Source organism: Crassostrea angulata, chromosome 5 (assembly GCF_025612915.1).
Source record: "Crassostrea angulata isolate pt1a10 chromosome 5, ASM2561291v2, whole genome shotgun sequence".
NCBI classification, from domain to species: Eukaryota; Metazoa; Mollusca; class Bivalvia; order Ostreida; family Ostreidae; genus Magallana; species Magallana angulata.
The window spans coordinates 28,909,852-28,935,650 of record NC_069115.1 but is presented as its reverse complement, the minus strand read 5'-3'; the positions used below and the strand labels follow the sequence as shown (position 1 = coordinate 28,935,650).

The following is a 25,799-nucleotide window of genomic DNA, read 5'->3' as shown; positions in this document are numbered from 1 at the left end:
ACGTCCCTGTTTTTCTCTACTGTCGTCAGAGTCCATGGCAGACGACAAAAACGCCATTCAGCGAGTTTCCTCTCGGTTGTAATGGGACCGTTTTGCATCATTGATGATGATTAAAGGTTTTCCGTTGACTCCAGTTAGATGGTAGCACAACGGCCATTTGTTTAGTGGAGTTTCATTGGCGAGTGTCAAAATTGGATTTTATAGGAGAACATTTGTTGGTGGTTCTAATTAAAAAGGTAATTATTGTTGAAAATATATGTATTTAAGTGTCTTTATGTATTTGAGTTTAAATTAATTTAAGAAGAGGGAAAGAAAGTATTAATCGAGCGCTTAAAATTAGAAACATCTTTAAACGTAAGCTTCCTAAAATTTAATAACTTTGAAATTTAAAAACCTATAAATCTTATCTAACTAATTAAAATCAAAGATTGCTGCAGAAGATAGAGTAACAATAAAGTTTGGAATATATTACATGTATTCATCTTGGCGAGAAATTTACCAAAAAATCTATTATACCTACACGTAACAATTTGATTTATTATGCGCGTAAACGAAAGCTTATTAAAAACTTTAAAGTGTTAAAAGGTAAATTTCTCATTACATGTACATACCGGGATATCTACATGACCGTAAATTATAATGAACATTGTTATACTATACACCGCGGCGTGCTAGCCCTTGTAATCTAAGCCTAGTGTTTACATTTGGTTCTGTCCGATAAAACAATTGAAGAGTCCTCCACATATACCGGCCCAACCTGTTTATATATCATTGTCTAAACGGACTTTTACCCTGTGCGCATAAACATTCAATTTTGGACGACTCGGACGCTTACATGTGTATGTTGTTTAATTAGTGCAGGGTTCATTTGTGTGAAGAATTTAAATGAGTATAGCATGTGAAAAAGGTAAGGAAAAAATGTTAACCTATTTTGCGAACTTTATTTCACTTAAACTGTACAGTACAACATAAGTCTCTGATATATGTATATATTTGATAAATTGTGAATCAGTCTCGATATGTTGTGAGTAACTGCAATTAAGAAAGTTCATATGAAAAAATTATTTTTTTTTCAATTTTTATTTTTCCATCGATTCTCTGCCTCGTGCAATATTTTAATACAATACTTTCGTTATCTAACACAATGGAATTTTGTAACATTTTCATGCATAATTCATCTTTAGAAAATCATGCAACGAAAGATTGTTTATAAACATCGTAATTAGATAATCGATTTAGAACAATAGCACATTCATTAATTCTCACAGCAATAGTCTGTTAACTTATAAGTCTGTTGACTTTATATATACATGTTGTACAATCGCTTGAACCCTTAATCCATAGGATTAATTATCAAACAGAACATCATTACACTGTTAGTAAATACCGTGATTTGCTAAATTAATCAGTAAAATATAACATCAATTAATCAGTACATTTTTATCATTGATCAAAGCACGATCAATTAATTTATATAGAATTGCACTGATACAAAAATAAAAATCCCAAACAACTTGATAATGAATTACAAATTGAAGGAGGATGAAAAGCTGCAACAGTATCTATTGCTCTCTGCCGATATATAAGGTGTTTTAAGCGTTAACAAAATGTTCACAGAAAATTTCTAAATTTACAACACCAATTATAGAGCGACCCCGCCTGTTTTTCCAAGTCGTCCTCAAGAGCTATAATTGTCAACACTGTAAATGTTCTGTGGTGATTGCGATTAAATTTAACTCTTTTTGACGTCACAGCGCACAAATCTGAAATTAATTTTTGCCCTCCGGCTCTCTTTGCTTTCATCATTTGAAGAGACTGATTTCATAATCGGAAAGTGCATTAATTCATTGCACAGCGATTGAATGGGGGAAAGTACAATATCAAAGGAAACTTGTTTACCCAGATATTTTATACGAGAACAGGGTCTAAAAATTGTTTTGCCGTTTTGTCCTGTTATTTTTAGATTTACGCATTTACGTGTAATGTCTGTCGTTTATTTTAATGAAGTTTATATTCATATTCTTCACACCTCCATGTTTTATCTAGGTTTAATGTACAATTGCACAAGAAGTAATTTTGTTTCAACAGAGAGAGAGAGAGAGAGAGAGAGAGAGAGTTATTTTAAAAATAATAAAGAACAACGCCCTTATTTCTATACTATGTATGTATCATGTACTCATTTCACCCTTTAGCTGCACTGAAGTGCAGTGCGACATTTTTTTAAAAGTTCGAGCAAATATAAACCGACCATTGTATTACTCTGTTATCGTCAAGAAAATATATAGATTTAACTTTCAGTGTGAAAAAAACAAACACTTGCTCTGTCTTTCAAGTTGAAGTACGTTGACGAACAAATACACATAAACTAATAAATCAATGCGGCATATTGGGCTAGGAAGACTTGGGAGTTTACATAAACTGTGGGTGACTCGTAAATGAAAAGTACAAGAACTTTTGTGGATTTGTTTTTTTTTTTGTTATTAAATGTCATAATGAACCTTTGCAAAACTTTAAAAAAATCTCTTTCCTAGAAAGTTAGACATGCAAGCAAGAAATGATATGTTATTTAAGGTGCAGGCATGGTTTTGTTTGATTGGTGAAAAATGTGATACAATAACGCACAAACATCACAATCTATCAAAAAATATATCAAAACTATACATATGTACATGTACATGTATATGTATTAATTTTGAATTCACTCGTTAATCAATAGAATTTAACATAGAGGTAGAATTACAATATATTTTACAACATATTTGGATTATATTTTACAGAATGCCAACTTCCAGTCAAGCTTTGATCATTCTTGCTGTTGACGGTCGTCTGCCGAAGAAGACCCCGCGTCAAACATATCCGGTGATGTCAGTTCCTTATCCGCTCAGAGACTATAACATGACGGAAGCCTGCATGACTCTAGAAAATTGCAACGAAGACGATGCAGATGACGTAATAAAATTATTAAAACAGGATAGACGACTTAAAGATTCTGATATGTCAGATACTCTTTCAGATGTTTTAAGAATATCAAGCTTTAAGGGAGCCTTGACCTTTGACCCCGTGTCAAGACTTCTGCGATGGCAAATTAATACTGAAATTCCGCAAAGTGTCCGGAATGAATATACGAGCCATTTTGAAAACCGACTACAATTTCCAAACATATACGAAAAAGAAAATATGTTCCCACAAAAGAACCAGGGGTATGCAAAATCGTCTTACATTGAAAAAGGACAGTGGTCCAACATTAATGCCCAACCAGACACTTTACACAGTCAACAAAACCTACAAACGTATAGCGAACAAAGGGCTTTTACTTTAAGAAAGTCAGTAGGAGAATATCCTAATCATCAAATGCAGGGAGATAACATGGAAACAGGCAAAGAAATGGCTGAAGATGCAGATATGTTTTCAGAAAAGGAGAGATTGTATGGTAAAATGGATGCAAACACAAATAGAGGCGAAAACAACATGAAAAGAACCGTTTCGCTTCCGAGTTTATTCAAGGCAAGGATAAACAAAGATTTGTATCAGAAACTTTGTTCGTTGGGATTCCGAAAACCAAAGGAGATGAAAGAAGAAGAGAAAAGAAATGTGCTTCATCGACACAAACCAACAAGTGACCCAACTCACGCAAAAGCATGGGACAATGAAACCGTTACGGAAGATGTAGAGAATTTAGAAGACAAAGACTTCCGACTAGAAGATCTTTCATTGAAGACAGACAATCTTCATGCAGTGAACGAAGGTGGCCAAAGTATGGCAGCAAAGTTGGTGCATTTGTTCCCAAACAACCAAGAATATCAGAAATATCTTAAAGAAAGGGACGCATTTTACGAAAAATTCGACAATTACGAGTCATATGCTTCAACTGGAACTGCAAACATTACTCCAAGGAGAAAAGATGACGAGTTTTTAACAGGTTATCAGCGCCTTCCTGATATTCAACAAGACAAATCAAGGTTGGTGGATATTTAGCTCAGTTCTGAATATAACATAAAACCTGTAGGAAAGTTTAGCACTGACGTACAATATATTTTTTATGTATAGATAATTATCTCGAGTTTATTGTTTTTAGATGTGACGTAGTAGAAGATACTACCGATTACAGTAAAACCAAAGGAGGAAAAGAGACAAAAAAGTCGTTATTGGAAGAAGTGAAGGAGAAATCCAACTACAGCAAATGGAAGAAAAGGAGACTGACAACAGTGCGCATGCGGAAAGAGATACCTCCCTCCGACCCGCTCTGTGTTTGCTTTAATTTACCAGACAACGCCATGAGTCATGGGGAAGTCAAAGCGTTAGTTGAGGACAGTTGCGGGGGAAGTGTTAGCGAGGTCCAATTTGATCCCGTGAACGTTGTTGCTATTGACAATGATGCGCCATCCCGATGGATTGTACGCATGCGCGATATGAAAAGTCGGGATAAGTTTCTACAAACTGGGCTAATTGTTGATGGAGAAAGACGGGAGGTCAAGCTTCTAGATCTTCTTCACCAAGAGGAAGTGGATGCATATAGATTTTATGAACTAGTCCAGAAAGGAAAAGCGAAACTGCCAGGAAGTGACGCAAGTACAAAGCGGAAGAAATCAAAGGCCAGCTACTAAATCGAATCCAACATACACTATATGTGCAATATATCTAAAGCCCGAACACAGCTGAATAATTTATTCAATACATCTTGTTAGTTTACTTACATGACCGTATATATGTACACGATGTATGCAATTTGCGCAAACCGACTGTAATACTATCATCATCTTAACCCAATGTAAATGCTTATATGCTGCACCTTTGTTGTTTAACTTCTGTGCAAGATCATTCTAACACGTTTCCGAGATGTTGCCGATGCCGGTTTAGCATACCAAGTTAATGCTTGCGTAAAAGCTAGTCACAACGCATGAAAACGTGGTATAAACGTTGCATGATCTATATATGACCAACAACTTTCACTTGCCTAGCAAGAGGCAACCGGTTTATGTTTTCGCACTGGACTTGATCCTGTTCACGTCATACTATCTATAAACAGTATTCTGACTAAATTGTGACGTACTACAGTACTTTTGTGCCATACTTGAATCTGGAATTCATAAAAAAAAATGTACACTCCTGTCAATATATCACATCTTTATTCAATACATTTACAAATTCATACCTGTTCTGGATTTTTATTACAAATAAGTTACACTTTGCTGCAACAAATCGCTAAGTACCGTATTTGTCCTAATTTCATACGAAAGACGCCTCCTACCCCGGACATAAATTTTACATTCATTGAAAAAAAAGTTCAAAATGTTACTAAATTATTCTTTTGATAATTAAATGAACAATACATTTCTTAGCAGAAATGAGGTCAACTGGGTTCTAAAATGCAGAGTAGTGGTAAATAGGACATCTACGGTATTTTTTTTTTTTTACTTCTGTTTATTATTCAGTCGGTCTGTTTCATCTTTGGTGCATGTAGCAAACTCTTTAATAAATTATAATGTGGACAAAATGTCAATGTGAATCTGAAAATTAAATATTGATGGTAATTCCCTGAAAAGAAAGCTGGCATAAAAAGATGTGGCCAACTTTGAAGTCTGCAATTGATTTTTCAAGAAGTCCCCTTTTGTGTGTTGTGAAAATGGAACTTCCAAAAAAAAATACCGTAATTATCAGACTAATGAGTTTATTTGGCAGTTACATATTGGGGATTTTTTTTCATGTCAAAATAAATCATTGATGACTTTAAAGATGAGTTTCTCATTTGCAAATGACAAGTATACAAGATTTTTTTTTTAACTTCATGAACATGAACAAAAAATGGTGTTTTGAACTTCAAATGTACAACGTTCAAATTACACAGTCAAACATTTCAGTAATGTATCACAATTTCCATTTATGAACACCTCATCAAATTTCATTAACAATGATAAAGCAATTACATGTCTAAAGAAAAAAACCCATCCCTGCTTTCGTTGGTTTCTACTTAAAAAAAAAGGACATCTCATTTCAGAAGATAATTCAGGAATGGAAGAGACGGGAAAACCAGAACCATTGAAAACAAATGTAGCCATGAAAAATCATCAACATTTCAAGACAGAATACTTCCACAGTACTTTAAATGAAATTGAGGCTAGCGAGACTGATCTTTAAATGCTATAAAAACAGTTCAGTATAAAAGGATGTCTGCCATTAAAGGAACATAGAACTTCCAGGCCTGAATATTGATTTCTCATTAGTTGCAATCAGCAGGTCATTTCTATTTTGCAAGATTGCTACATGATGAGCATTTAACTAAATAAGAAAAAAAAAACCCTTAAAAATAAAGCTTAAAAAAAGATGCTATGGAAATTCATATCACTTCTTGGTGAGATCCATATATATATAAAATATTTTTCTGAGAGATCTGAATTACTGGTGATGTATTATAAAGAAGGCTGATTTGAAGTGCTGGAAATGATATTTTTGGTGAAAAAATATTTTATTCAGTCTGTCCTTTTTAATTGAGAAGAAACAACTTGATGACCTGTGATATTTATCTCTAAAGTCTTTAAATTTTCTAAGTACAGGAAGGGGTGGGCTCAGGTATTAAATTATTTCTTTCTTCTTTTTTTTTGGGGGGGGGGGGGGGGGTTGTGATGGGGTCGGGTCAGGGATGGGGGGTATAATAATAAGATCATGAAAATACAATTGGAGATACAAACTCTAACAAAAAGCAAAATAAACAAAACATGAAGCATGAACAAATGTATACATTAATTTTTTTTAACCAAAACTTAAAGTACGGAACATATATGTAACATGGGTCAAGACTCATATTTTCAAGATCTGACTTGTTTGGGGTAAAAAACTAGCAATGTCAACAACTTATCAGTTAGAAATTGAAAAGAGACAGTATTTATGTAAAATGGATACAAAACCTTTTATGAAAGAGTAACATTTTTAAAGGCAAATAATTCATTACAAAGATGAAATGTTAGAAACCAACTTTTGATATGTTTGTTAGAAATTCTTTAAAATCACAGAATTCTGATCGTTTATTTATCAGAATGTCTTTTAAAAAATAATATTGTCCATGACAGATTGAAATATTATCATATTTACCTTAGAACATTGATAAACAAAAAAGAAATTATTACATACCGGTATAAGAAAATTGTTTAGTGTGGAAAAATACCAGTATATGCACAGTGCCATATTTAAAGTACTAGCATACAGTTGAAAAACAACCACCCATACAATACTACTGCAATGGAGATGACAAAACAATCTAATAAACATTGTCATCATCATCATCATCATCATCATCATCATCATCAACTACAACTAACAGCTCAACATCAAAACAATGGCGGATGAAAGAAACGTTTTGTGAACAGCATCCCTCTATGCTGTAAGGTTCATGAACATAAGATGAGTATGGAATCATATCAGACACACCTCTCTCGATCATCCGTCAGCACTATGAGATAAACTATGGACAGCTACATAGAAACACACATCGCGCATGCACAACTGTACTATCGTTTTTCCGCCTTCGGTTTAGGAGGTCGGAATGTTCCTTTGGCTTTCTTGCCGCCACTTTTCCAACTTCTCCAGCTGTCCACCCGGTCTGATCTGCTCTCCTGTGAATATATAAAGATAAAGATTTTCATTCCACATATATTTATATGTTCCGTGTACTGAAAGCTGAACAACCAAACCACAGATGGTCAAAGGTAAAAGCATTATTTTGATGTCACAAACGTTGATTCTACCTCATATTGGCGAAAATCAAAATTCATTGTCAGTGGCTCTTCCATTAATTTTAACTTACCCCTATGGGTAATTAATTGCATTTGCAGAACAAATTTAGAAGGTAAAAAAAAATTGTAAAAATAAGCTTTGATGTTATTATCTATTGAAAGATGTAGTTATACACGAATAACTACAACAGTGCATGAGTACCAACAAAATTTTTCATACCAGGCTTAAGTCTGTCCCAAGATATTTATACTGCACATTTGGACAATTTTTAATAATAATACACATACCTGTGAAAGAAGCGCAATTAATATCAATGAAAGAAAAAATTTCCAAGATAACTTCATATTTACATTATCATTTTCCTTCGTAAAAATTCACAGGAACAAAAACAGAATTCTGTGGAGACTTATAATGGGGAATGTTGACATCTTTTCTCCATTTGGAAGTCACTCAGAATACTTCGCACAATTTTTCAACTAATCATTTGAGTTTAATTATGACTGATGCAATGCGAAATCCTCGTAGACTTTCTATTTTTTAGCTGTGTATTGAAACCTGACAAGCTAGAGGGGGCGTTTCAAAAGGAAAATCTTGGGATTTTTTCGTACTATTGAATGAACATCGTCTGAATCAAGAGGTATTTATAAATATTGAATAATTTAAGAAAGTATGCAGAAAAAATATCTTGGGACAGACTATAACAAGTTGCTCAATTTGTTTAATGCACTGTCAATGATAGTTTATAGCTTAACAAATCAAATCTAATAATTCAAGGAATATCTAATGTGTAATCTACTTACCACCCCCAGCTTCCTTAACAAAAAAAATATAAAACATTGAAGCTGGCAAAACGATTCTAACCTCAAAGTTCTTCTTCCACTCCACTTCCTTCTTCTTTGCTTCCTCTTCATTGGCCTCTGCTTCTGCCTTGCGTTTCCTGAATGTATGCAGAACCAAAGTTTCTACTGTTTTATATGTATTTGTACTGTATACAGGGAAATATTCATTGTGCCTTTTTGCCCTTGTTGTCAGCAATATTCTCCCCAATTTTAATGTTGTCCCTTTCACCCTCATTGTCAGCGAGTGAATTTAAGACTGGGTGCATTTAAAACAAACTCTGTGTAACAATGTTAATTAGAAAGTGAACTCTATCTATAATTCTAACTGATTGGTCATGTTCAATAAGGGGCAAAACTTTTTGAAAGTATAGAGATATGCGAGGCCAAAAAAAAAAAAAAAAAAATGGGGAGAAATAACCTTGAATGCAGTATGTGCTTGTATTTCATTATATGTGAACTTTAAAAGCTCTTGGATATGAATAACAAATAAAAATCCAAGTCCACTTTATCACATAGACAAAAAGTAAAAAATTTACGAAAATATAAATAAAATAATCTAATTAAATCCTGTAAAGAGAAGTACTTCGATATTATAACAAGTGGTTACCATTCATTACACTTGATGTTATAAGGCTTAATTAACACAAAGAACTGTCTACCTCGACCAGGTCCTAATCATTTCTGACTGTACAAAATATTCATGCAACGTTAGTGTAAATTTCATCATATTTTTGGATTTTTTTTATTACATGTGTATTAATAACACTCACCGCTCGTGCATATCTTTCATTTCCCTCTCTTGTCTTAATCTTTCCAAGTCTGCGAACAGTTTACATGTCTGCACATACACTGCATGCTTTTTCTATGAAGTAAAATACAATAATACACTGTAGTTCTGAAAATATCAGTTCTTTTAAAATATTTAAGGGATTAAAAGCCCCTGGGCCCCCTAATATTTCACTGTTGAAAATATAATAGAAATTGTAAAACAACAATAGATATATAACTGTACATATACTGGTACCTGTTAAACCAGCTTTTATTCTTGACTTTATTTTGCGATTAACTTCCGATTGACTGATTCATAATAACTAATGTTTGCAACCAAGCCCTATCCAGACCAGTGTTGTTATAACAACCATATGACATGGACTGGTTTGTAGCAAGAAATATTGGCGACCACAAAGCTTGTGCTAAGCTCAAGAAAATTTCTCGCACGTGAATAAAAGTTGATTTACAGTACTGTAAATTCCTTATATTACGTAAGTACTTATTTCTGTGATCCCACTAGCACTGCTATCTATCAAATCGCGAACGCGGAACATTTATCCATATTTCTTATAGGTCCCAACTCTCAGAAAATAATGGCAAGATTTTAAAATCTTCGAGAGGTGCTTCTTGCGATTTTATGCAGATACAAATCCCTAAATTAAGAATTTACAGTACTGTATGCCTAAAACACTGATTCGTTGATTGGTTTACAAACCTTGTCTGGGTCATCCTCTGGGACGTCTGTACTCTTTCCTTCCTTTTTTAACTGCTTCTTTTTTGTTTTCATCTAATGAATGGGTGAATTAAACAAATAATGAAAATCATACATAGATCAATAAAATGGTACCTTTTCAATTATAGTTACTGTACTAGTGTACAGTAAGTGAGTACTTTTAATTTGACTATTATATTTTATGTTCTCTTTCAACTGACTTCCAACAAATCTTACCAACAAATCTCACCACTTACTGTGGTTTCATTAATATTCAAGGGTATCAATTTTCATGGATAAAGTAAAAATCACAATTTCAAGGATACGTTAATTCGTGGCCAATGACCCTATCAATGCAAAATGTTAATAGAAATTGCACTTCAATGAACATTTAATCTCGTGGATCAACTTAATAACGAAATCCACGAAAATTGGTATTCAACGAATATTGATGAAACCACAGTACTCTACTTTGTCATCCTTTTTATGCAGCTCAATTTATTTTTTACCACATTAGTCCTAATTTTTATACTACAGTATTAAGGGTCAATAACTTCAACATTGTAAAAAATTCCTGTAACAAACTGTTTGCCAAGAAATATTACTTGGACAAAAGGAATATTACATGCATATTTTGATTTTCTTACCAATAGTTAGTGTCTGACACACTAACAATTGTTGATTGTTTCTGCAATAAAAGTTTACCTAAAGCATTGTTACTGTATACAAAGTTAATTAATTTTGCAGCGTATAATTTTTTGCCTTTCTTCACTTGCAAGCCATTTTTTCCCATCGTAAATTCGCTCCGACAAAACTATTTTAAAGAGAGATAATTTCGGTCATTGGAATTCACCAAATTATAAATTTGCCTGCTGACAACGACAGCAAAAGGGACGAAAATAAAATGGGGCGTATATTTCTCTGTATACAGTATCATATACTATAAGGTGAAATTTTATCACAGAAACAAGCTCCTGTGCTCTAACATATTCTTTAATATGTCATAATTTTAAAGAATTTTTCATCAATCATATTTCTAAGTTTTTATAATCTTACCATTTCATCCACTCGAGCTTTGGCCTCCTCTATTATTTCCTGACACCTCTTCATTCCTTCATCGTTGACTAATACTTTGTAGGCTTTGTTCACAGCTACATGTCACAAAATGGAGAAAATCTTAGAGGTATAATGTAAAATATCAGATGCCCAAAATACTCCACTTTGCAAGTATATGGAAAGTTTGCTTCCATTTTAATTTTACCAAATTTGATCACTCTTATTTCTTTAAAAGAGAATTTTTTTTATTTGGGGATACATTTATTTCTCAATTCTGTAAACATGGTAAAAAAACTAACCATCAAATGCTTTTTGTGCTCGTATCAAATCATCCTGATTTTTATCTGGATGGACCAATATTGACATCTAATAAAAAAAAATGTACATCCAAAAGCATAAATATTGTTTATCAAACAATGTCTTATTCCATTCTGGTGAAATCAATGGCCAATATGATCCACATAATCATTGTGTTGAACTTGATTCAGATTTGATTTTTTTATAATCTGTAGACTGTTGACTTCATTACATTAATTTGAATTGCATTAATTTTTTTTTTTTTACTTCGTTAAATTATCTGCACAGTACCACAAAAACTTTCTCACAAGAAACCAAAATTTAAATTTGTGATGGTACATGCATTGTATGTAACATTAAAATCACCTGTCTGTATTTCTTCTTGATCTCTGCTATAGGAACGTCAGGATCAATATTTAGTACCTAAAAACATACACAAATAAACATGTACAGTTGTATACACACTAACCTGTGAGTGCACAATATTCAGCATCTGAATATCGAGGAATGGAGTGAAGTTATACATACTAGGTTAAACTATCGTAATGTTGCAGTCTTTAAAAAAGAATAACATTGCCATTACAGCTGCATTGTAAACTGATAGCTAAATTAAGGTCCTAAAATCAACAGGGTCCAAATTTCGATGGTGGTCATTTTTTGTCTACATATCGTTCGTTGTCGCGGAAACATGAGCAGTTTTGCAAGCAATGATTAAAATTAACGATAAACATCTTAAATTTCAAAATTATTGTTCATTCGTAAAGTACGACACCCTATACTCTGTCCCAAGATATTTTGGATTCACGTTTGGACGATTTTTAATAGAAATACACTTACCTGTGAAAGAAGTGCATTTGAAATAGTTGAAAGGGATATTTTCCAAGATAATTTCATTGACACATTATCATCTTTCACTCGGAAAAATTCACAGGAACGAAAACAGATTCCTTACGGAGATTTGTAATGGGGAATGTTTACATCTTTTCTCCATTCGGAATACACTCGGAATACATCGCGCAATATTTCAACGTTATCATCCGGGCTTACTGCAACGCAAAATCTCCGTAGACATCATATTTTTTAGCATTGTATTGAAACCTGATAAGCTAGCAGGGGCGTTTTGTCTGAGAAATCTTGGAAATTTTTCATAATTTTGAATGAACATCGTTTGGATCCTGAGGTATTTATAAATATTAAACAATTAAGCCAAACGTGAATCCAAAATATCTTGGGACAGAGTATAGATTAAAACTGTTGAAATAAAACAAGGAAAGGTCTTGATATTCTTCATCATCTGCATGGCAATTGAAACCTCATAACACAATTTTGACTCGACAGAAAGTACTTACATCAAATGGGTTTAAGTTGAAGTAAGTGGAACCTGGTCTGTTAAGTTTGTCTATTTGCTGTTTTGAAGTTAAAACTGAATCTCTGTGTTCAATAGCTTTGACCTAAACAAAACATTTTTAAAAACTATGTCATGATAATATTACGCAAGATACTGTCAATGATAAATGTTTGAACCCCTCTAGAGGAAAAAAGCACCAATGATGTTTTCCTTTGAGAAAGAAACATATTATTTTATTTTTTCTATTTAGAGGAAATTCGAGTTTGCATTTACTTGCAAAAAACATATTTTTTTAGTTCAATAGGATGATTTACCTCCTGGTAAAAAGAATCGAATGCGTCCCCCGATCCACCCGCCTCCTCTTTAGTTTTTTCCGTTGTCTGAGTTTCAGTTGAAGTGTCAGTTGCCATTTTCTCAGATTTTTTCGGAAAAATAGACAAACGAAGGGACAATTTTATCTCCCAATACAGGAGAGCACTGAACTGCTGAAAGCTTGCCGAAAACCGACCAAAACCCAAAAAGCCCACAATGTCGGTTATCTTGGAAACTTCTCTTGGCGAAATTACAATTGATTTATTTACTGACGAACGACCACGTTGTAAGTAATATGGATACTTAGATAAAACGATCATTTTAAAGCGAATTTTAATCATGTTTTCGAATTTCCTCTGCTAATGGTACAAAAGCTAAAAACGCTAATTTAATATCATGTTCCCATGAATAATTCGAAGACAGTAATGATGAAAGACTAATCAACATTGTTGTTGAAACGAAATTAATTTTGATATTTATTTTTTTCAGCATGTTTGAATTTCTTGAAGCTGTGTAAAATCAAGTACTACAATTTCTCTTTGTTTTACTCTGTGCAGGTAAGATAATCATTTAATTGAACCGTTAATTGTTGTCCCTCATGTGCACTTCCATACCGTTGTGTTTTTGCTTTTCTTATTTTTGTACCATGTTTTGATTTAAATAGAGATAGCCAATGAGATTTATTCATTATATAACAAAAAACTTCAACAACATTGTACATGTATTTTATCGTAAAGATTTTCAATCAAGATTTTTGAAAATTTACCGATGTGCATGTGTTGATAATGCATTAAAAGTGCTTAGATATTACAGTATGGCTATGCATCTGACATTGCATTGTGTATTCAGATGATCAATGAAAAATGGGGGCTGACTATATATATACCGGTATTAAACAACAGAATCCGAAAAATCACACAAAAATGAATTTGACAATATTGCTCACTTTTATAGAGAAACCTTGTTGCCCAGACTGGTGATCCTACAGGAACTGGCAAGGGAGGAGAGTCCATTTATGGGTGAAGACATTAATGAAATCAATGAAATAAAATAGGTTCCTGTTTCAAAAAAGAAACTGTAGTAACTGTTCTTTGTGAGCACTATGTCTAATTAGACATCGAAAAAATATAATTGAATTTTTTACACTACATGTAAATAAAAACTTTTTAAAATAATTTCCATGATTTCATTATAAATGTTTTATCATTCATTGATGTCCTTTGAATTAATAAGATAATTATTCAGATAATTTTAATTTTGGAGGATCAATTATGCACATTGCAAAACATTTTTCACAGATCTGATTTTGACTTCAGTCACTTGAAATTTGATTGCAAGAGTTTAACAAAAATGTCATACTTGTATGTTACATACACTGGATATAACAAAGGTTTTTTTCAAAGTAAATGTTATGTGCAGTTCTTTAAACTTATCTATTTTATTTATCATTCTTTTGAATCTTGTTTAGAAAGCTATATGGAGAACAAGCAAAGTTCTTTGAGATGGAGCAAGCACCAAGAATGAAGCATTCCCGCGCTGGTCTAGTTTCCATGGTAAATAATGGACAGAATATGCATGGATCCCAGGTAAAAAATAAAATATGGGCAACATTAACAAAATTTAAAAAAAATGTAAATGGCCTAGCTACCGTAGAATAATCTAATTAAAATTTACATAAAAAAGAAATAAAAAGGAAACAAGTGATCTTGTTAAAAAAAATCAATCTGTTACTAGTTGTAAAATTTTTTGCATTTGAAGATAAAGTTCTAATGTCAAGATTTAAATGCTGCAATCAACTGCCTTTTTCTCTTGGCAAAATACCAGTATATCACTTAATCTTCAAGTTTGAAATAAATTATTAAGAGCTGTATTAGAGTGTGTATTGAGAAATTAGAAAGAAACTTTTTGTGGTGAGTTGAAAAAAAAAAATTCTGTTTGTTCCAGTTCTTCATAACATTGGCAGACAATCTGGATTACTTGGATGGTAAGCACACAGTGTTTGGAGAGGTGGCTGAAGGGATGGATGTGTTGATGGAAATTAATGAAGCATACTGTGACGAGGACAACAGACCGTACAAAGATATCAGGTGGGTGTCTGTAATACACGCTCAGCGAATGAGATATCAGAATACTGTGGTTTCATTAATATTCAAGGGTATCAATTTTCGTGGATAAAGTGAAAATCACAGTTTCATGGATACGTAAATTCGTGGCCTGCAATGACCCTATCAATACAAGATGTTAATAGAAATTGCACTTCAATGAACATTTAATTTTGTGGATCAACTTAATAACGAAATCTACGAAAATTGGTATTCAACGAATATTGATGAAACCACAGTAGAACAGAGGGTTGTCTCTAAGACTTGGGGGCGGGGATTTCCCCCGCCTATAATGCCTTAATTACCCAGCTATTGTTGCACTTCAAACACAATGTAGCTATAAGCAAGACCCCCAGACCCCCTTCTACTTTTTTATTTCTTCCTTCTACTTCATATTTTTAGAGACAACCCTGAAAACATATAAAGGTGGTAAGAATACGAAATTAAAAACTGTTTTGATTATTGCATTGGTGTACAGGCATAAAATTTAAGTTTAAGTATTAAACCATTTTTGTTTAATATAAAGAACTGTTGAATAACTAATTTTGGGAAGCTGAACAGTAACTGCATGTCAAACAACTCGTAAAAATCACTTGCATCCTGTCAATTTACTTTTGATTAGAAATATTCTCTGCATGTTTTCATTTTGGTAGGATATACCACACTATAGTACTTGATGATCCATATGATGATCCGGATGGACTTGAAGTTCCAGACAAGTCCCCAGAACCCACCAAAGAACAATTAGATGTAAGTCCATCAGACTGAAGTGAACTTATATAGATACATGTATAGTCCATCTCCTGCAGAAATGATATCCAAAACTTGGCGACATGTATGATGTCAGAATACGAGAAAACTCTAACATGATGATTGTACATGTATGTATATTTTCAGACTGTCAGAATTGGTGCTGATGAGGAGGTGGATGATTTCAAAGGGATGACAGAGGAAGAAGTCAGGGAGATACTGGAGGAGAAGGAAGCCAAAGCAAACGCCCAGATTCTGGAAATGGTGAGAATGTTTGAAGAGATTTTTATTTCAAATCTTATCTATCTGTAACTGGGTATGGTTTTGGAGCAATCTGATTAAAATCAGCTGTTCTGATACACTACCGCTCTCGAACAATTACTGTGTACTTGAGTAAAAAAGAGTTTGTTGAATGGGGTAGCGTATCAGAACAGCTGATTTTAATCAGATTGGGTTTTGGAGAGACCTAAATTCTGAAACATAACATATACCAGTGAGAATAAACTTTATTTGTAGTGAGTGAATGTTTTTAATATAATTCTTTTGAATTAATTTTGTTGAACAGTGTAAAGGCAGTAACTCTTCATTTGACATGTCAGAACTACATGTAGAACCATTTTAACAAGAGCTTGGACTTTGGGTAGTTGTGTCAAACAGCAATGTGACGTAGGCATGTCTATTTCACTGCTGGCCACTCAGCGATTGCTCTTTGAAATCAACAGGATTTGTCTGGCTTATGAGCTAAGACTACGCAATCGGTGTATATTTCGCTTGAAACCGCGTCATTTTTAACTTGTTTTGACGCAAGAAATAGAGAGCTTAAACCTCCAGAAAGTCCAAGGCCTTGTTAAAATGGTTCTAAATACAAAGTTAGCAATCATTGTTTTACATTAAAATTAGCTGGAGGCATATGAGACATGGTGTCTGTTTTGTGTTCAAGTCTTTAAACTTCTACCTAATTTGAACTTACACCTCATTCAGACTGTGAATGTGAAATATGTTCAATGGGTCCTAGAGAATTTTTGTAATTTGCACCCCCATACATCTGAATTTATTGGACTGTAAAGTACAAAACAGATATGAAGTGTTATCACATGCAAAGACATTGAAAAATGTAAATATTTAAGAAGTAAATTCATGCCAATATATTATTATGAGAATATTGTTTAAATGTTCATGTAAGTTATAAATGTCCCTGTTTACAGTATCAAGAGGTGTTTGTTTTTACAGTACTGTATTCACAGTTGTCTGTGTTTGTCTGACAGGTTGGGGACCTCCCTGATGCCGAGGTGAAGCCCGAGGACAATGTCCTGTTTGTCTGTAAGCTGAATCCTGTCACAACCGATGAAGACCTGGAGGTCATTTTCTCCAGATTTGGAACCATTAAAAGGTTTTTCATAGCTTCAGAGTTTTCTTTTGTTAAGAATTACCATTGCTTTACCTATGTAGGGCTAAAAACATCACAATATCCTATACTCTATCTCAAAAACTCAAACAAACACACAATTTGTAAGGGAGATGGAGAGAAAAATGCATTTTGTAAGAGAGAGACAGAGAGACAGAGATAGACAGAGAGAGAGAGAGAGAGAGAGAGAGAGAGAGAGAGAGAGACAGAAAGAGAAAAAAATTAATATTGTAAATAGGCACTGATGCAAATAATTCTCTTTGGGCATTTTTTTAATTACATATTATGTATGAACATTTTGTATACTAGACTGAAAAAGAAAACATCATGGTTGAAGTGAAATTGATAAGACTTTTAGTGTTTAATTTGACAAACTTTGTATTCATCAGCATAGTGTGTTTTATTCAATTTTTCTTCTTTTTTTTTAGCTGTGAAGTGATCAGGGACCACAAAACCAAAGAATCCTTGCAATATGCTTTCATCGAGTTCGAAAAGGTGAGTTTACACATTATACACCATTTTGTATAATAAGAAAATCAATAATAACACTTAGTCTAATATAATCATTTTAGAAATCTATATATTCATGTACATGTACTTGGAAAAGTAAGTGTGTAGTTCTGACGTTAATATATTTAAAAAAAAAAAGGGTGAAGTTTTATACAAATGTACATGTTATTTATGATAAACATGCTTATTTGTAAGAGCACACTCACTTGTTGTTTTTATACACACACATACACTTGACATATTGTATTTTGTAAAAATAAATACACTGCTGTTTTGAATGCATTGTTGTTTTTTTGACTGTACACAGAATGAGGACTGTGAGAGTGCCTATTTCAAGATGGACAACGTACTGATAGACGACCGCAGGATACACGTCGACTTCAGCCAGTCCGTCGCCAAGCTCCACGGCAAAGGTTAGTCACAGAAACATAAGGTAGTAATGGATTACAAATGGAATGCACTTGTAGCTAAGCTTCATGGGAAAGTTAATCATCAATAAGGTTACCTTTAACATTTAATGGTTACAAATGGACTGCAGGGGTAAACGTCAGGATTAATTCTTGTAAATATGTCCTTTAACACCAATCAGTGATTTGAGGATGTCTATGTTTAAAATACTTATGATAAAGGATTATTCATGGTTTGTGATTTAGTACCTGACAATGTGTGACTTTTGTACACAATTTTTGTATTTTCTTTTTCATTACAAATATGTTGAACAAATGTCAGAACACTGAAAATTCCATTAAAATTATTGAAGATCTTATATATGAATCTACTAAATAGCATGTTCTTATCATGGGATATGGTCTCTTATTTTTTGTCAGGCAAAGATGAGAAAAAATCAGATGAAGCAAAGGAGAAATATGTGATCCGGGATCGGCTGACGCGACAAGACAAGTATCCTTTCTCTATGAACTCAGGATCACCGAGTTCTGTGAAGTGTAATTTGTGTCAAAATATAAAGTGATAATATTTGTCAATACTAATCCTATTGCATGTTATATAGTTGCAATTTTAAATAAGTGAAATGAAAAAAAAAAAAACATCCAAAATTTCATCAAAAACTAGAAAAAAAAAACATACACTGTATGCAGGGTTATTTTTTGCCCATTGTGATTTTCACCCCTCTACACTTGCTAATGGTTTTGCCCCATATTGAATTCGCCCATAGGCAGTTGTCCTATAAAGAAGATAATATAAAAAATATGAATTTGCTCAGTCTTTAATTCACCTGCTGACAACGAGGGCTAAAGGGGCAAAAATAAAATGGGGGCAAATATTTCCCTGTATACAGGAGCTCTTGATGTACTAATTCACAGCCCAATGTCTATACAATAATCAAAGTACTGAAGTACTGACGGGAGTTGATTTTATCGATTATCTTTTATTCAAAATCAACGATATGTGATTTTGCATGTCAAGTAGTATCAGTAATCGAAATATTCTGAGAAATTGTATGGATCCAGGCAAGATTGAACTCTTGTCTTGTTCAACCAAACGCTCGGCTGTCTCCGTTTATCTCCGACAAGCAAGAGAGACTCTGTTTTGTCAGATAGTAACGGAGACAGCCAAGTGTCTGGTTGAACGAGACTACATTGAACTCTAGCGTAGGAATACATACGACTTTAAAAAATATCTAAACTGTTTGTACAATTTAAAATCTTATTATTTTGATGGTATTAAAAAATAGGTTTTCTTGAAAAACAATGCTTCAGAATACATTGCATCGAATTTATCGATTATTTTCAAGAACTAAGTGTTGTCAGCGGTATTGATTTGTGCTTAGGTCCAAACACTGTTTCACTTTCGCTTTGCCTGAGTAAGTGCATAGGAGAGTTGATTAAAATCAACTCCCAAAAAACATGTTTTTGGAAGGAAATATATATAATGAAAGAAAAAATATGCAATATGTGTCACTTTGTGGGACAAGATACAGCTTTTGATTTTAAACATGTAAGTGTATTCAAAACATATGATGGAAATAAAAAAAAAATTAATTTAATAAAATATAATTATGAAACAATTTAACCTATTTACATTGTAGAGACATAGTATGTTATACCCAGTAATTACTTTAATTACTATATTATAGCTTTACACTTAAAAGCTGAACACCGCTCGTAAATAGGCACTGTCTGCCATATTTATCTTTCATCACTGCTGTCCCTACAACCCTTATATAAAGGACAGACCTCTAAACAGTTTATAAAGTACTTCGCTGTAGAGGTCTCACCTGTGTGGATGTACATCTTGCCTCGCCGTGTTACTCGGTCGCGATAAAATTATCATTATTTTACGCACTTTTTTCAAGCCAGGAGAATACTAACGAGATAAAGTGGTCAATGCATTATTTTCAAACATACCAGGTCCCTGTGTGATGGTGCCTATTTACGAGCGGTGTTCAGCTTTAAGCATAAAGTAACATAGGATCAATATGATCATGCACATACCTAAAGGGGTCTTGACCCATCCCTGGAAACTAAAAAAACTTTTTTATTTCACTTAGTAAGTTTGTGAAAACTAGATTAATTTTTAAATTAGCATTAATGATTTCTGTGCACTTTTATTTTATCTTAAATTCAATTTTACACATGTACTAAATGCTATTCTTAAGTATGCATTGAGAAAAAATTCTCATTTATGCAGAATTGAAGTGTTATGTTTTCTTAACCTTGTGAAAGTCGATATGATTTAGTGTTTGATGATGATGACGACGATGACAAGAAAAAGAAACCAAAGAAGAAAAAGAAACACAAAGAAAGAAAGCAAAGTGAAAGTGAAAGTGATGATGAGTCATATAAGAAGAAGAAGGTGTGTGGCATCTGTTATTTTGTTTACAGCAACTGTGTGTGAAAGAGATGGTAAAGCATATAAAAAGGAAACGTTTTAAACTTCGAATTCAAGATATTTTGAAATTAATAAAAAAGTGACATTTGTTATTTTGTTATTAAGCATAAAATAGCTAAACCATTGAAATCTATTTATATTTCTGTAGAGAATTTTTATGTACCGGTAAATAGCAAGTGTCCATTCATCAATTTTGATATCGTTGATCCCTTATTTTATGCTATTCAAGTACTTAATTCTATGATTTAAACAATTTGTATTGGAGCACAAATATTTAGAGTTAGGAACATTGTTCACTGTATGATTTCATTCACATTAATTTAGTTTAAAACAACAGTTAGAGAAATTATAGCAAGATTTTATTAAATTATTGATTCCCCTTATCTAATCAGGACTAATCAATAGTAATATTTTGAGTAATTAAATTTATTTTATAAGCATACTCATAAGCACTCATTATTCTCATATTGGTTTTCCAGAGGGGCAATAGTAGATCAAGTAGCCCTAGAAGAAAAGACAGACGATCGAGTCGATCACGGAGTCCAGTACACAGAGCTCAATCTCCACGGAGAACACGCAGGGAAGAGGAGGATCATGGGAATTCCTGGCAGAAAAAGTCAAAACATCACGACAACAGAAATAGGCGGGACAGATACAGTTCATCACCAGAGAGGTCAAAGTTGAAAAGGTCATCAGAAAGGTCATACGAGGATAGAGAAAGGAGGAGTGATAGAGACAGTAGAGATAGAAGGAGTGATAGAGACAGTTATAGGGAATCTGAGGAGAGAAATAGAGACCGAAGGAGGAGTAGAGAAAGAGAGAAGGACAGGCATAGAGATAGAGATGGGGATAGAGACAGATATAGGGATAAAAGACGATGAGGCCATACTTCTATTGAAATGTTTTGTAAAAAAAAAATTTGGTTAAAAAAAAAAAATCTTTAACTTCTTTGTATTTATTGTTTTTTTACAGAACAGTCAACACTCATAAACAACTTGCTTAAAAATTATCACATTGAATCTTTGTGGATCATGATGGAAGTAATCAGGAGTCTGAGTTATTCGAGTTTGTTATATGTTCAGATTTATTAATATCGACTTTGATGAAATTTTATCTGCTTACTTCAACCTTGGGATGCTGTTACTTGCAGTACTAGTTTCACTGCAGTTACATGTATGTGTATGTATAGCTGATGTTACAGAGAACTTTTTAGTCTTGAATTGACTGTCCCTTGTTTATTGTGCACACTATACCAAGTCCTGAATTTAGTTTGTATTAATAATTATAACGATAATACGAGTCTTCTTTCATTTTGTACATTGTTTTGGTTTTGGGGAGTTTGGAAGTTAACGATTTCAAATGGGAACAGTTTTAAATTCTCAATTATTAATAGGTACAATGTAGGATGCTAAATTTTCATTTGTGATAATTCAAAAATATGTTAACCATGACATTAAAAAAAAACCCCAAAACAACCCAAAAACAACCCAGTATTGATTTGGGGTTTGGATAAAAAAGAACTATCGAAAGACTCAAGAGTTTGATAAGTATAATGGATATATGTTGAAAATGTTTTGTCCGTCAGATTTGGCCAATGAACCATTATTAAATTTAACTGTAGTCCACTAACTAGATATCAGCTAATGACCAATCGCTCTCGATCTACAGTATACGCAGTTCTAAGGTACATATTGTCAATTGAAAAAAAAATAGCAGGCTGTCTTAGATCATTATGATATGCTGATATACAGTAGTTCCAAAAGTGCAAAGCAAGCTCATGGTGTGGCATGTGCGCCCATCTTGTCGCATAGCCAATAGTATTCTCTTTTGAGAAGTGGACAGGCATAGCCTGTGGATGTAGGCTATGCCTGTCCACTTCTCAAAACAGAATAAGCCAATAGGCCATAAAACTAAGACGTGTTTACTTTTAAAATAAGTATCACATATACCATCAAAGTTTTTATTCATTTTCTACTAACCAATGAACAACGGAAACAAAACTGTTCAAAACAGCGCAACTAATCATACCACCCAAGGGATCATTTTGTCAAAAAAAAATAAAAATCCCAGCAAATCATATTCGCTGCTGTTGACAGGGAGTAAGCTGAATTGATGCCTGACATGTTGAGATAATTTTGCGATAGTGGCTGCGACATCTTTTAAAGTATCATATGTTACTGAACTCTGTTCTGAATCAATGAAATGGTTAATTTGAAGGGACTTTGACACGATTTTAGATCAATATTTTCTTTTTCGAATCCTTTTTTATGTATGAAATGGTTTATTTGCTCATTTGAATGATTGACCGAAAATTGAGTGTTAAAAGTCAAGTTACAAGAGAAATACAGAGGAAAAAAATCATTGTAATGTAAACAAAGCTCGAGTCTTATATTTGTTTACAAATACATGTAATATAAAGTATGGCATTACCATTTTTTTAGCAAATGACTCGTGGCAAACAAGGTAAACTGATTCAATGCGTTCATAGATAGTATGATAAACAGAAAAAAGCAACATTTGATTGAGACTTATACCAATAAAACACACATGTAAACCATAACAAAACTCGGGCTTTGTTTACAAAACAAAGATTTTCAAGCTCTGTATCTTGCTTATAACTCAATGGTTGACTTTCAAATTTTGCCAAAGCATTAAAAGTACCCATATTAACCATTCTAAACATTAAAATTGGAAAATTAAAATGGTAAATCATGAGCTCCAGTCGTGTCCAAGTCCCTTTAAGCAAGTTCTGGGTATGATAAATGAGTTCACAAAATGACCCGCGACCCTACCTAATTTAATTTCATTTGCAATTTTGTGTTCTGCAACTGTGTAACGGCTACATAGACTTAAACATCTTCGAAACTTAGGATCCTAGGACCAAATATTGCAATTTAAACCCATGTTGTAAACCCTCTTTTAAGAACTGAAAGTCAAAATAATTTTGTGCATACGAAACTTTCCAAACTGATAGGGTTTACGTCCATTTCGTTGACTTAGCGGAACAAATGGTGGTTGGGTGTCTCCGCACCTATTGCAGATGTGCTTGAACCTTGTTCGCGTTTTTGGCAACCGCTGAAGTGCTGGATATGTTTAAACTTACCATTTTAGCTAGCTTGAAAATTCAAAGAACTGGAACCTGTGACATGCAGGATCCAACATATCTGATTTATTACACTCCAAGAGGATTCTGTGCCAGCTATTAGGTTCATGTACACGATATTGCTCTTAAAATTTACTTAAACAACATCTGAGACATCGAAGCTGATGTTCTATATGTTTCCCATGTATTTGAGAATCTTTTGTGTCGTTGTACGATATATCTCAAGCATGACACCCATGTTAACCATGGACGCATGTGTACATTTCATTATTGTCAGTTATGTACAGGGACTTGATTTTTAAAACGAGGCAGAATTTGCGATTTACCCAGCTTGATCCTCAATTACATTGTTATTTCCATGGCAGACTTCAAAACCATGGTTAAATTAATAAATTGGTCGTTCTTAATCTTTCGCTTAATTTTCATTAAAATGTACTGTCAAACATTATCAAAACAGCTAATTTACGGTGCTGTAGTGATTTTAAAAATACTAGTATTAAATTAATCCCTAGTGAAAAATTTGTGTTTTCAACATAGTTATCATGGCTTGAAGACCCAAAACTCGCCCAAATCTATTGTCATGATCAATATATGTATTACCTTCCTGATTGTTGATCGATGGGGGTTGATCTTTCTCCCTTGGCCCCCGGCCTTTGGTGACTGATGGTCCTTGGGTGTTTTCTTGTTTTATGACTTACTGTATTTTTTCTTTATAGTTTTTAGGTGATGATGTGGCGAGCGAACAAGCGTTATCATATTCTGTTCCTGTGTAAAAAAATAACCCTGCAGTCTCTGTCATTTTATTTGGTACCTGAACTTTAGATAGAGCTGTGAACATACACGTATTATAGCAAATGAAGATGTACATGTAGTTTATATTTCTGTACTTTTATTTCTTCTAAAGCACATGGTAAGGATATTAATAACGGAAACTCTGTACGTACCATTTTTTATAATTTAATTCATGCTCCGTAATAAACCTAAGCTTTTTTCCCTTTACCAATTACCTGAGATTATAACTTTTTTTGCATTTCAAAGATTATCAATAAATGATTTAGTGTGGACTGTTATGATATTAATTGGATAAACGTTTAAATATCAAACTATGAGTTTTTTTTAATAACTAAACATTGGTACCAAGACTTGGACTATGGGATTTGACCTTTTTATAGTATCTGCTACTTTTACGAATACGTTGGTAGCTATAGGTTGTGACTCAGAACAAACAAAATTAATTATGATCTGTAAAAAGCAAATTTCAAGACAATTATTTTTTCATTCGTAACAATGAGTATCCTCACAATAACATTAATTTAACTGTTGTTTTTTCTGTATTCAAGGTTAAAAGTGAATTTAACCACTATTCTATTGTCTGTTCTGCCTATTGATTTATGAAAAAACCCGACGATTTATTAATGACTTACTGTATATGTACATTGGTGCATTATTGCATACTGCAGCTAACATTCATTCATTCATTCAATATTTTATTCCTCTTTTTTCAGAGAGTACATGAGATGTATGTTAGTCTAACTAAATGTATAACGAAGGTCTCAACTCATTGAAATACTGAAAACTAATTTGAATTCGTGATGAATTTATTCCTACATTAAACACTTATAGACTGATTTATGAACGTTTTATATTTAGTTAATTGAAGCTTTTTCTGTGAAATTGGCGGATGTCGGAAAAGAGCAATTAGATTAAATAGTACTTTCCTATATGTATATATATATATATATATATATATATATATATATATATATATATATATATATATATATATATATATATATATATAAATTATTTAATTAATTAATTAATTAATTAGTCGTGTATGTTTGCGATATCATGAAGAAGAACACTATCATTTTGCGTTAGTCAGAGAAAGAGTAATACATCTCAACTCCTTTTTGTTGTCAATTCTAAGTACAAGTTGACAACAAAGAGAAAACTACACTCATGTAAACGCGAAACAACTATGGATATATACAGGATTGTTTTAAGCCAGTGAAT

At 33.0% G+C, this 25,799-nt stretch overlaps 3 protein-coding genes across 4 annotated transcripts; 2 read left to right on the top strand and 1 right to left on the bottom strand.

Moving 5' to 3' along the window:
* The first annotated feature begins 35 nt into the window (after positions 1-35).
* Positions 36-5,149, top strand: LOC128184326 (uncharacterized). Of its 2 annotated transcripts, none has more exons than XM_052853765.1 (3): positions 36-236; positions 2,778-3,959; positions 4,076-5,149. In XM_052853765.1, the coding sequence occupies exons 2-3, from the start codon at positions 2,779-2,781 to the stop codon at positions 4,602-4,604; spliced, it is 1,710 nt and encodes a 569-aa protein (XP_052709725.1). In that variant the 5' UTR covers positions 36-236; position 2,778; the 3' UTR covers positions 4,605-5,149. The 2 variants fall into 2 exon arrangements, with proteins under 2 accessions (XP_052709725.1, XP_052709726.1); XM_052853766.1 differs by lacking the exon at positions 36-236 and adding an exon at positions 789-907.
* On the bottom strand, positions 5,108-13,230 carry LOC128184329 (dnaJ homolog subfamily C member 8-like). The gene is made up of 9 exons (XM_052853770.1): positions 13,066-13,230; positions 12,753-12,854; positions 11,770-11,826; positions 11,406-11,472; positions 11,107-11,201; positions 10,054-10,125; positions 9,338-9,429; positions 8,590-8,665; positions 5,108-7,607 (listed from the first exon to the last, which is right to left on the bottom strand). Exons 1-9 carry the CDS (start codon positions 13,159-13,161, stop codon positions 7,503-7,505), a joined length of 762 nt encoding a protein of 253 aa, XP_052709730.1. The 5' UTR covers positions 13,162-13,230; the 3' UTR covers positions 5,108-7,502.
* LOC128184327 (peptidyl-prolyl cis-trans isomerase-like 4) lies at positions 13,199-21,929 on the top strand. Its single transcript, XM_052853768.1, has 13 exons — positions 13,199-13,349; positions 13,553-13,620; positions 14,018-14,082; positions 14,532-14,649; positions 15,008-15,150; positions 15,819-15,915; positions 16,063-16,179; positions 17,181-17,305; positions 17,749-17,815; positions 18,138-18,243; positions 18,658-18,730; positions 20,515-20,644; positions 21,160-21,929. The coding sequence occupies exons 1-13, from the start codon at positions 13,280-13,282 to the stop codon at positions 21,559-21,561; spliced, it is 1,581 nt and encodes a 526-aa protein (XP_052709728.1). The 5' UTR covers positions 13,199-13,279; the 3' UTR covers positions 21,562-21,929.
* The last annotated feature ends 3,870 nt before the right edge of the window (positions 21,930-25,799 follow it).

Excerpts from the sequence above, each read along its gene's own strand:
- LOC128184326 (XM_052853765.1), top strand. The coding sequence starts at position 2,779 with ATGCCAACTTCCAGTCAAGCTTTGATCATTCTTGCTGTTGACGGTCGT. Across the intron at positions 3,960-4,075 it reads ATTCAACAAGACAAATCAAG|ATGTGACGTAGTAGAAGATA; the intron begins GTTGGTGGATAT and ends TATTGTTTTTAG.
- LOC128184329 (XM_052853770.1), bottom strand. The coding sequence starts at position 13,161 with ATGGCAACTGACACTTCAACTGAAACTCAGACAACGGAAAAAACTAAA. Across the intron at positions 8,666-9,337 it reads ATGAAAGATATGCACGAGCG|GAAACGCAAGGCAGAAGCAG; the intron begins GTGAGTGTTATT and ends GCATACATTCAG. Across the intron at positions 7,608-8,589 it reads AGTGGAAGAAGAACTTTGAG|GAGAGCAGATCAGACCGGGT; the intron begins GTTAGAATCGTT and ends ATATATTCACAG.
- LOC128184327 (XM_052853768.1), top strand. The coding sequence starts at position 13,280 with ATGTCGGTTATCTTGGAAACTTCTCTTGGCGAAATTACAATTGATTTA. Across the intron at positions 14,650-15,007 it reads AGAATATGCATGGATCCCAG|TTCTTCATAACATTGGCAGA; the intron begins GTAAAAAATAAA and ends TGTTTGTTCCAG. Across the intron at positions 15,151-15,818 it reads AGACCGTACAAAGATATCAG|GATATACCACACTATAGTAC; the intron begins GTGGGTGTCTGT and ends TCATTTTGGTAG.